Genomic DNA, 12,036 nt, shown 5'->3' on the forward strand with positions numbered 1-12,036 from the left:
ATTAAGAGTTATTCTCTCTTGAAAAATGTGTGTATTTATGCATGTGTGCTATAATTTTATAGAGATCTTCTTTTTCTTTTGTGCTTTGTATTCGTAGGTATGCATTCCTCAGCAGCAACTGAGCTGTTTGTTACTGGATCTTTGCCGACTACTGGAACACTTCCACCATCCGCCCTTTCCACTTATCAGCATCCTACCACCTTCAGCAATAGGAACTTTGCTACCACCTCACCTTTGGTGCTTCAGGACTCAACTTTTAACACTACAGCAAATGGAATTTTAAATCCTCATGATCCATTGCTCCAAATCAAGACTTCCCAGGGAACTGTTCCAACTGCATTGGCATTTGAGCGCCTGGGCAGTTCTGCATTAAGCAACAGCATACCACCTCAGTCTTCAACATATCGTTCAGCTCAAGAGTCTGCACCCCATCTTTTACAACCTCAGTTTAGTTTGTTGCCTTCTGCACTTGGAGGAGCCCAGCAAACTCCTCAAGCCTACAGTTCAACTCTCTTTCCTAGTTCCACTGCTTCCATTGAAAGAGCGCTTCTTCGAGAATGTAGTGTTATTAAACACCATCAGCGGCCTTCTGGTACCCAATCTAATCAGGCACAACTGACTGGTTCACAGCAGCATTCCTTACAGAATTATTTAGCAAATGCAAGTATAGTTAATTTTCAGGAAACAACCAGGCAGTCATCTTTATCCTGTAGCTCAATTGGAGATTCTACTCAGGTGAACAATGAAGGATTGCAGCAGAAGACTTCCCAAGTCTCAGTGGAACTTGCTCAGTCTTATTCATCTGCAATTCCATCACCAGGGTACCCTCCTACTACAAAAGTAAAAAACTGTTCTGTAAAACAACCACCAAGGTCAACTAAAACCTCTAAACCTCAAAATATAATTCCTCCTTTGCAAACACTAAGCTATTCCAAACCCTTACATAACCAGAGTTCTGTAATACCAGGGCAAGCACAAATCTATTCTACAGCGCAGCTACCAAGCCTTTTATCAGTTAGTCAGTCCCAAAATTATGGTGTAGTACAGCCACATAATGTGCCATCTATTGTTCATTCACAAGTTTATAGATCTAACAAGGTTGAGAAGTTGCCATCCTTATATAAAACACTGACTTTTTCTGGGTCATCTCAGACTGTAACTTCTGAAAATCAGACAGTTAGTTATTCTTCTAATCAGCAACAGGTATTATCTTCAGGTACAAATGAGAATTACCCTGCTCAAACAAGAGATCTTGCTTCAGTTAGTCAGTCTCAAAGTTACTCATCTGGTCACTCTCAGGGTTTATCACCAGTTAGCCAGTCACAGGTTAGCTATTCATCTCAATCACAAGTCTTATCAGTTGTTAGCCCTTCAGAGAACTATGCTTCAGGGCAGTCCCTAACTTTAACAGCCCCTTCTCTTTCTTATTCTCCTGCCTCTCGGGCTCAGAACTTGCCAGCAACTGGCCCAACCCAGAATTACATTTCTCTGCATTCTTCTCAGAATACTCAGACACAAGAGTCATCATCTCCCCAGTCGCAAAAGTATTTGCCTGTTGTCCAGTCAACATCTTTTGCATCGTCTACTCATTGTCAGACATTACAGAATAGCTTACCTTCCCCTGATCCAGAGTCTTTTTCTGAAAGGAAACTTGACTCAAGTGTTTATACATCTTCAAAGCAAGAGGAAGAATTTCCAATGCAACAGTTACAGGTGTTACAGCCACAAACATCTCTTGAGTCATCAACTCAAAGGATATCTGATGGAGAAATTAATTCTCAAGACTCCATTTATAAGGTATCAAAGGCAGACGACAGGTACTCTCAGAGTGTAATCAGAAGTAATTCTCGTCTTGAAGATCAAGTTGGGATTTCTCTACAAGGATCGAAAAAAGATGAGAGTGTGGTTGGATCAGTGTCACAACTTGGCCAACAAATTGGTCAGGTCAGTAACACACCACCTCTTGATATTAAGAAGGCACCTAATTTAATGCAGACTCCACAAATAAGATTGAATGCTAAAGACCTAAATGAACAACATTCTCTTATGCATAAGGTACATGAAGCCAAAACCCAGGAACAGCAAGATCAGATAATTAATTCTTCATCTCAGATTCAAATTCCAACTCATACTGGGCCTGGACATCAGGTTTCTGTTCCTAATACCCAGGTCCTTTTAGATTCTGCTTGTGATTTACAAATTCTTCAGCAGTCATTACTGCAAGCAGGTTTAACACAAGTAAAGTCATCTTTACAAGGACAGCGTGTTCAAAGTCCTCAACAAATAGTACATCCTTTCCTTCAAATGGATGGGCATATTATTCAGAGCAATGGCGATCCTCCCCAGACACAACTCCATCCCCCAAACTCTGAAATTATGAAAATGGACCTCTCTGAGTCTTCAAAACCATCACAGCAGCACCTAACAACAAAGGACCATTTTAACGAAACAAATCAACATGATTCAAAGAGTCAGTTTGTTTCTCTTGGATCAATATGTTTCCCAGAGGCAATGCTTCTCAGTGATGAAAGAAATATGTTATCAAATGTAGATGATATCTTAGCAGCTACAGCAGCTGCGTGTGGCGTTACACCTGAGTTTCCTAAGTCAACATCAAATGAAACCATTCAAAGTGTTGAAGGTGGTGATTCTAAATCTCATTTTCAGCAGGCATTAGATGTTAGACATGTGACTTCAGATTTTAACTCCATAACAGCCACAGCGAGAAAGCCACAAAATATAAGTGAAATTTCTTTAAATGGAGGTCAGATTACCATAAACCTTTCACCAGTACCTACCCTTCAGTCAAAAATTACTCTTGATCAAAAGCACATTGAAGCACCTGATCAAAATATAACCTCAAAAGTAATTTCATCTGTGGTTGGACCAAGTCATGAAGACCATGATCAAAGTTCTGGCTCCATCAAAAACCAGTCTGCTACCAATCGTAAATCTGAAGAAAACAGTGAAGTTCCCATTGATAATATATTAAATACGGACAGAAATCAAGAACTTGCCTCTAATAGGAGAAGTATAAATGGAGAAAGTGCTACCACAGAGGGTGAATTTACCTTAGGACCTGATGACGGTGGTGTGTCAGTGAACCCAGCTAGGAGGGCCCTTGCACTCATGGCCATAGCACAACCTGGGGATGCAGTCAATGTTAAGATTGAAGATGAAAACCAAGATTTACTGCATCTTAACCTTCAAAAGAAAAAAAATAAAGGGAGGGGGCAAGGTAAAGAAGACGACAACAATAATCAGAAACAGGTGAAAAGACCTACCCAAGGCAAACGTCACAATCCAAGGGGAACAGATATGTACGCACCATACACTCCTCCTTCCTCAGAAAGCAGCCATGATGGTTATCAGCATCAAGAAAAAATGAGACAAAAGATCAAAGAAGTAGAGGAAAAACAACCAGAGGTCAAAACAGGATTTATTGCCTCTTTCTTAGATTTTCTGAAATCTGGGCCCAAGCAGCAATTCTCTACTCTTACTGTACGAGTGCCAAATAGGACTAGAAGGCAGGGGTCCCAGATTGTTCGAACATTTTGTCCCCCACCACTTCCAAAGACTTTGTCTGCAACACCTGTGTCTTTAGTGTCTGAAACTGGGGGTGCTAGTCCATCGGGAAAAGTTGATAATGAACTTAAAAGCTTAGAACATTTATCTTCATTTTCATCTGATGAAGATGATCCTGGAGTATGCAGTCATGATATTTATAAAAGCATCTCTTCTACCTTAACTGCTTTGGATGCTACTTCTGATAAAAAGAAGAAAACAGGTAAAGTTTTCAAATATATATTCATAAATATGTCATATTACTGTTATTTTTCTGGCTGTAGCCTGAATTTTAAGCTCAGCATCAAAAAGCTCTGTAAATAAATTTTTAGAACAAAAGGCATAGGTAGGTGTCTTATATGCATGGGTAAGGATTGTTTTCTCCAATGATTGTTGCCTGTAGGAAAGTGATTCATTTTCTGTTCTGGATTTTCTTGGCTTTTTTTACATGTAGCGTAGCTTACACCATATACTATCCAGAGGTGAGATATCTTGGGTTAGTTTATGGCGATGAGGTTTTGTATTGGGGACCCTGTGGTAGAAATAACCTGGCAGAATTTCTTGGTAGACCAGTTTTATCTGAAGATGAAAATAATTTTGTGCTGGATGCAGACCATTTGAGTATGTGCTTTGTTTTATTCTCCACCTTCTTTTTTCCATGAAAACTTACATGTATTATTGAATGACAGCAACACTACTTTACACCTATATCTCAGCATTATGTTTCTTAGTAAGAATAACTGTAACACCATAAGTTGTATTGTTATTTTAAAAAACAGGCTATATGGTCAGATAAATCTGATTTTTACTTTGAATTCTGCCATGCACTAAACGTGTGACTATGGACTAAGGATTTATTGTGATCCTCAATGTTTGTAAAATGGAGATAGTGAGAACTATCTTGTAGGATTGTGTAAAAAGTGTGTTTGTTTATGTGATTTTTCCCAATGTGATGCTGTAATATTATAAATAGTAATTGTTGCTCTCAAAAACAACAAAAAACTCACTTGCTTGAAGGAGCACTGCTTTATATAAACAGTTGACAGTTAAATATTTAAGTTACTATTTTAAGGAATATACTAAGGAAAAAGACTTATAATATACCTACCACCTCTGTGCCAAAAACTAGTAGCAGTGTTTTGAGGTATGCCTTGATAATCTCCAGTATACAGATGATGTCGCTAATAAATATATTGACCATGTCCCCCCGGTGACAGTGAGCTGGACTCTGAACCCCAAGACTGTTTGTTTCTAGACCTTTACATTCCTATTCTTTTCTTTTGTATAAAGAGAAGGGTGATTTATGAGTTAACCTTCTTTTGTCTTCTTTGCTTTTGGAATAGGTTAACCTTAACTACTAAAGAGACATAAAACAGTTCTTATCTCAAGTAATCTATTAACGTAAATGTCGGATAGCATAAATCTATGGAAATCTTACTTTGTTAGGAGAGAGGAATTAGGGTTTAACACTCTTCTCCCATTTATAATATTTTGCTATTATGATTGCATTCGTACAACAAACATTTTGTAATCTCTAGACTAAAACTTTCTTTCAGATTACCATTGCATGTCATTTTTAAATTTTTTTTTTGTTATTATTTTTTGTGTGTATATTGTCAAATCGGATCTGACTGGTACAGGAGGAGATTGTCCCTCCTTCACCAGCAGAGCATCTAGTGGATTCGAACCGCTCATCTCTGGGATTGCAGTGCAGCTTCCTGCCAGTAGGCCACCAGAGCTCATCTGTATGTCATTTTTAGTGAAATATTTACCTTCAACCCAATTCCTGATGATTAGTGTTTGAAGTACCATCTTCCGCACTGACTCTTCTGCAAAAACTATCTCTTGCATAGTCTGTAGCTAATTTCTAACTAAAATTCTCTCCCCTATTCTCTCCAGCTAGTTCATTCTTCACACTGTCACAGCTGGGTTTCTCATTGTTTCTTAGACCAGTGAGCCCAGTTCACAATTATAGGCCTTTGAACATACTTTTATCTATCCAGCGTGCCCCTACCTTTTTGAGGCCAACAGATAGGCTCTTGGTTTCTCTTTCAAGGCCTTTGGCACAGTCATTTTATGGAAGTCACTCCTTGCCAAATTAGAATTCTTTTTCTCTGAATCCACACAGTATTTAATATTCACAAAAATAAGTTTACTTTGTATTTTAAGTTCTTTATATTTGTTTGTAAGTACATTAGACGATGAAAGTATTATGGCTCAATACTTGTGCTTTGGACTTCTAAGATCCAAATTCTGACTTAATAGTCACATGACTTTGTATCAGATGAGAGCATAGCTCATTTATAAAATTGAAATTAGGATGATGGTAATATTTACTATATAGTATCTGCCTCTGAGGTTCCAGAGGGAATTCAAAGACATCAAGCCTGACATAGTATTATTATTTTATTATTTTTTTTTATTTTTTATTTTTTTAATTTTTGTGTGAGTGTACCGTCAAATTAGATCTGACTGGTACAGGAGGAGATTGTCCCTCCTTTCCTGGCAGAGCATCTGGTGGACTGACATATTATTATTATCATCATCATCATCATCTATGTTTATTCAGTGGTATGATAGTTAAGTACTCAGCTGCTAACCTGAAGGTCTGCAGGAAAAAGACCTGGTGATAAGCTCCCATAAGATTACAGCTGAGTGCTCGCTTCGGCAGCACATATACTAAAATTGGAACGATACAGAGAAGATTAGCATGGCCCCTGCGCAAGGATGACACGCAAATTCGTGAAGCGTTCCATAAAAAAAAAAAAGGAAAAAACAAAGATTACAGCTGAGGAAACTATTGAGTCAGAATTGGTATATTTATCTTTGTATTTCCAAAACCTAAAACATAGGAAAACTAAAAGTTGAAGACCAGTTAGTTTTGACTCTTTAAACATGGTATATCTAAGGCTGTAAATCTTTGTGAATGCAAACTGCCTTATCTTTCCTCCTGCACAATAGCTGGTAGATTTGAACCATTGATTTTTTTGGTTGGCAGCTCAGTGTTAAATTAACTCTGCTGTGAGGTTTCCTTGAAACATAGCTGGTGCTCAACAAAAAATTGGACCCTAGGGGTGACTGTGGGTGAAAGTTAAGTAGATGGTTTTTGCCCTCTTAGTTTCATGTATTGAATTCTTAGGTTTTCACACACCCATCTAGAGTTAGACTGAGATCACAGAGGACATGAGTTGCCACAGGTACTCCAAATTCCATGATTCCAAGGTAGCAAGTATAAGGGGGGGGGGCTGTGATAACCAACCTCTGAACACTTGTAAATTTTCTAAAATGTAGGTATTTTACTAATTTTTATGTCTTTCTGCTGTAGCCATTTGTTGCATATGAAGATTTCTTTAATAATAGATGTTTCATTCTGTTTGTTGACTTTAAGTTATACCAAATAAAAATGTCTTTCTCTAAAAATGTTTTCTAGTCCTGTTGTTGTTGTTAGGTGTCATCAAGTCAAGTACGACTCATAACAACACTGTGAACAGATCTGAGCCCTGTCCTATGCCATCCTCACACTTCCTGACACAGAAAATATACAAAATTAATAATATTTGTCAAAGAATTGTCAAAAAATTGTTTGTCTATTCATTTCTCTTTTGTGATTGTATTATGAAGGAAATCAATGGAGCCCTGATTGAAGTCAGTGTGAGCTAAATATTAGACTCAGGAAAAAATGCTGCATGGTTTTCCAGCACTCATTTTTATATTTATAATAAGGCAAAAAGTGGCATATATAAAGAAGGGAAAATGGGCTGGTTAGCCTGCTGAAATTAGGGGACCAGATCATTCTGACTTATCTTTATTCCTTTTAAATTGAGTTCAAGTACAGTACAAAACTGATTTTGGGGTTGCTAAAATGTTACTGAATATGAATCAAATAATTTTCTGTTACATTGCCAGTGGAATCACTCTGTTAACTAATGAGAAAGTCTAATTACAGTTCTTTTTTCATTAAAGTGAGTGATACATTTTATGAAAGAAGAGGCCAAGCTAAGTAACACAGTCCTCTTTCTAATCTATGCCTTTTTAATATCCTGTCTTAATTTACAGACTGATACTTCCTGTCTGGCACTGCATAAAATGGAGTGCAAGCATTCTTTGTTTTTATCTTTGGAGGAAAGAAAGACATTTTTTACTATTAAAAATGATGTTGACTATAGGTTTTTGTTTTTAGTAATCCTGTTTTTGGTGAAAGTTTACACAGCAAATTAAGTGCTCATTTAAAATATTCTACACAATTTCTTAAATGGGACCTTACTTTTTTTAAAATTGGCTACACGTCTTGGATGTGCTCACCAAGTTGTGCCAAGAAATCTGGAGGACAACCACCTGGCCAACTGACTGATAGAGATCTATATTTGCTCCCATTCTGAAGAAAGGTGACCCAACAGAGTGCGAAAACTATCAAACAATGTCATTGATATCACAAGATTCTTCTGAAGATTATCCAAAAATGACTGGAAAAGCATATCACCAAAGAACTGCCTGAAGTGCGGGGTGGGTTTAGAAGAGGCTGTGGTACTAGGGATAGTATAGCTAATGGTAGGTGGTTCTTGGCTGAAAGCAGGGATTACTAGAGGAATATCTGTCTGTTTCATTGACTATGCAAAGATGTTTGACTGTGTGGGCCACAACAAACTGTGGCTGACTCTGAGAAGAATGGGAACCCCAGAACACTTGATCGTGCTAATGTGAAACCTATACTAGGACCAGGAGGCAGTGGTAGAACAGAGCAAGGAAACACTGCATGGTTCAAAATTGGGAAGGGTGTATACCAGGGATGTGTCCTATCTCCGTATTCTTTTCAATCTATATGCAGAACAAGTTATCCAAGAGGCGGGACTCTATGAGAAGAAATGTAGCATCAGGATTGGAGGAAGACTCATCAACAGTCTGTTATACAGATGACACCACCCTATTTGATAAAATTGAGAAGGACCGCTACAGGTCAAAGACTGAAGCCTTCAATTTGGATTGAAGCTCCAAATAAAGAAAACAAAGATTCTCACCTGTGAGCTGATTGGCTGCATCATAATAGATGGTGAAGAGATTAAGATTGTTAACAGTTTTAGTTTGCTGGGCTCCACAATCAACACTCTTGGTACCAGCAGCCAGGAAATTAAAAGATGAATTGCATTGGGAAAATCTGCTGTCAGAGACTGCTCCAGAGTACTGAAGAGCAATGATGTCACTCTGAACACTAAGGTGCTCCTGATCCAGGCCATCATCTTCACAGTTTCTTGGTATTCATCAGAAAGCTGGACAATGACTAGGGATATAGAAGGGTAAGTGATGACTTTGAGCTATGGTGCTGGAGAAGAGTATTGAATATACTAAGGACTGCTAGGAGAATAAACAAGTTCATCCTGGAGAGGGTGAAACCATCCTAGAGAGGGTGAAACCAGGCTGCTCCTTGGAGGCAAGGACTCTGAAGCTTTGTCTGACATACTTTGGACATGTTAAAAGGTGGGACCAGTTCTTGGAGAGGCATGTCATGCTTGGGAGGGTAGAAGGACAGCACAAGAGTGGAAGATCCTCGAGATGGATTGATTCAGTGACTGGGGTAGTAGGAATAGGTGTGTCAGAGACAATAAGATTGGTACAAGATAGAGCAGGTTCAGGGCTATTGTACATAGGGTCGCTGTGAGTCACAGGTGACTAGATGCCACATAACAACAACAATTTTTTTTCCAGTGTGTCAACTCCTTTGGGTTGTATAATTTCTTGTCATTTATTCTCCCTGCCCCCTTTCTCCTCATCTTTGTTTTAGAGTAAAAGTTGACTTTCTGGTCTTATTGATGATTTTTTTAAAGGCTCACATTACTAACAGGTGTTTATTTTAGGCACTGATCTGTTATTTAGTTATACAATGATACTATGGAATAATTTCTGTCAAAAGTTTAAGGGGTATCTCAAGATGATAGTCTCTGGGTCTCTTTCTTTCTCAAGCAATCCTGAAACTGGACTTTTTAACAATCTTAATTCTGTTCCAAATTGCTGTCCATTTCTATCAGAACCCATTGTGTTCGTTATTAGAAGGGTTGGTAGTGGTAGCTGGGCACTAGTTCTTTTTTTTTATAGTTGATTAGGTTCTGGTTCATATAGATTGCTTAGTAGTCTACTAGCTAGGTTTTTCCTGTAAGTCTTGTTTTTCCTTCCTCTTTCACTATGGATTCAGAGGCCAATTGTATATTAGATGGCCACTGCAAACTTTTTAGGCCACAGACACTACTCTCAAGCTAAGATGTATAACATAAAAATCTATGTTCTATGTTATGCCATTTGACCAAATTGCCCCCTAAAATTGTGGTCGTAAGCATCCAGACCCCATAAACTATTCCTGTAAAGTGATTACGTTTAAGAGGCATCTGTGTCTGTGCCCCCTGCATGCTTTATTTTATATAAATATTTATAGATGCATATGCACATCTACATGTATATGCTAGCATATGTATACACATATACATGTAACTTCACTTATTTTTTTGTGTGTCTTTTTTCTTTCTTTCTTTTTTTAAATGAAAGTTTACAGAGACTTGCATTTCCATTCATTCATTCATTGTTGCACACTTTCCTCCCTGTCCACCCCTACCCTCAGTTAACTTTTCTCTTTGAAAAGTAAAAAAAAATTCTTTCATTGTTATACAGTCCACTCCACAGTGCAGCTTTCATTCTGGACTCTTGTCATGACAGTAATGCCCAATTCCTTCTAAACAGTTCTTTTCCTCATCTGTTTCAATGCAGTATACATTATTTATCCCCTCTTAGTTTCCCTCCAACTCTGATGTCAGTCCCACTTTACAACAGTGGCACTGTGCAGTATTTGTCCTTTTGTGACTGAGATATTTCACTCAGCATAATGTCCTCCCAGGTCACCCATTTTATATAATATTTCATGAGTTCCTTGTTTTTCAATGCAGCATAGTGTTCCATTGTGTGGATATACCATAGCTTCTCTATCCATTCATTTGCTGATGAAAACTTGGGTTGGTTCCAACTATTGTGAACAAAGCCACATTAATCATGGGTGAGCATATATCTGCTTGGGTGGCAGTTCTTGTTTCTTTAGGGTATATTCCCAGCAGTGAAATTGCTGGGTCAAATGGTATTTCTGTTTCCAGCTTTTTTGAGAAAGCGCTGTAGTGCCTTCCATAGTGGTTACACCATTTTATTCTCCCACCAACAGTGAATAAGGGTTCCAGTTTCTCGACAACCTCACCAAGCATTTGTTATTTGCTGTTCTGTTAAATTTTGCTATTCTTACTGGGGTGTTTGTTTTCTTTATAGATGATTTCTTCTGGTTAGTAAGCTTCTTACTTTTCCTAGTATGCCTGACAGTTTTTCTTAATAAATGAGGTTTAAATAGCAAATTATGCTGATTTTCACTTCTTGTTCCACCCTTAGATTTTTAGAATAAACACCTCTTTTAAGCTCTTTTTGATGGATTAAGTTCTTTAATATTTTGGGAGACTTTTTTCTGTGTTCATTATAGATACTAGTCTGCAGATTTCTTTTTGTAACTTCCTTTTCTGGTTACAAGGAGTTTTGATGGTATAATTAATGCATAACATGTTGTATTGTGAACTAAAAGGTCAGAAGTTTACTTCTGGCAGTCTCATCCTTTTAAATTTAGAGACTTGGAAACTCATTCAATTCCTAGGCGTTGCAGTCAACTTGATAGCAGAGTTTGTGGCGGGTATTTTTGGAGAGGGCAATTTAGGTCAATTTAAGGAAGCATGTTTTCTAACAGAATCATCTTTTCCACTTAGATTAAAAAATTTGTTAATAAAGTCCTACTATCCCTTTATATAATGTTCATCTCCTTTGTTTTTGTAGTTCTAGGTTTTCTCTTGTTCCAAATGATTATTTATATCTTCCTCACCAACCTCTTAACAGTTTGCCTATTAGCTAGTTCTTTTCAAAAAACCAGTTTACTCCCCCCCCCTTAGAATTTTTTATTTTCTGGCTTCTTTAGTTTAATACTTGGTTTAATTTCGTACTTTGTTTTCTAATGGCTGACATTTAAACCAATGAATTTTCCTCTTTGCACTAAATTCTGATCCTGTCCAACTGGTTTCTTTTTATAATGCTCACAATTATTTTTTTAATCTTTTTTTCTCTTCATTTTGATTTCCTTTTTATCCCAACATTTATTTAGAACAGTGGGCTTCTGCTTCCTGTGTTCCTAATAATTTTCTTTTTATATTTTCCTTTTTAAAAAAAAATGTTAATTTATTACCTACTTGGACATTTTGGTCAGGGAACAAGTGTTAAATAATGCTTTAATTTTGAATTTTATGGTAATTTTGTTAATAGACCAGTATATAGCTAATATTTATTCTATGAGTACCAAGTGCTAATAGATTTTATTGGTAATAATTGTTCAAATTTTCTGTATTTATTACTATTTTTATTTAATAAGATAAATATCCTGAGGCTAGCTGAGAAACTGTGTGTGTGTGTGTG

The 12,036-nt window shown here is 37.3% G+C and overlaps 1 protein-coding gene across 1 annotated transcript in view; it reads left to right on the top strand.

Annotated features, from left to right (window-relative positions):
* QSER1 (glutamine and serine rich 1) overlaps nt 1-12,036 on the top strand; it is a 57,406-nt gene that overhangs the window by 2,394 nt on the left and 42,976 nt on the right. Inside the window, exons 2-3 of the mRNA XM_006883735.1 lie at nt 98-735; nt 1,450-3,787. Coding sequence (XP_006883797.1) covers nt 98-735; nt 1,450-3,787 — 2,976 coding nt within the window. The remainder of the gene's footprint in view (nt 1-97; nt 736-1,449; nt 3,788-12,036) is intronic.

Source organism: Elephantulus edwardii, unplaced genomic scaffold, assembly GCF_000299155.1.
Source record: "Elephantulus edwardii isolate Elephantulus edwardi_28Jun2011 unplaced genomic scaffold, EleEdw1.0 scaffold00029, whole genome shotgun sequence".
Lineage (NCBI taxonomy): Eukaryota > Metazoa > Chordata > Mammalia > Macroscelidea > Macroscelididae > Elephantulus > Elephantulus edwardii.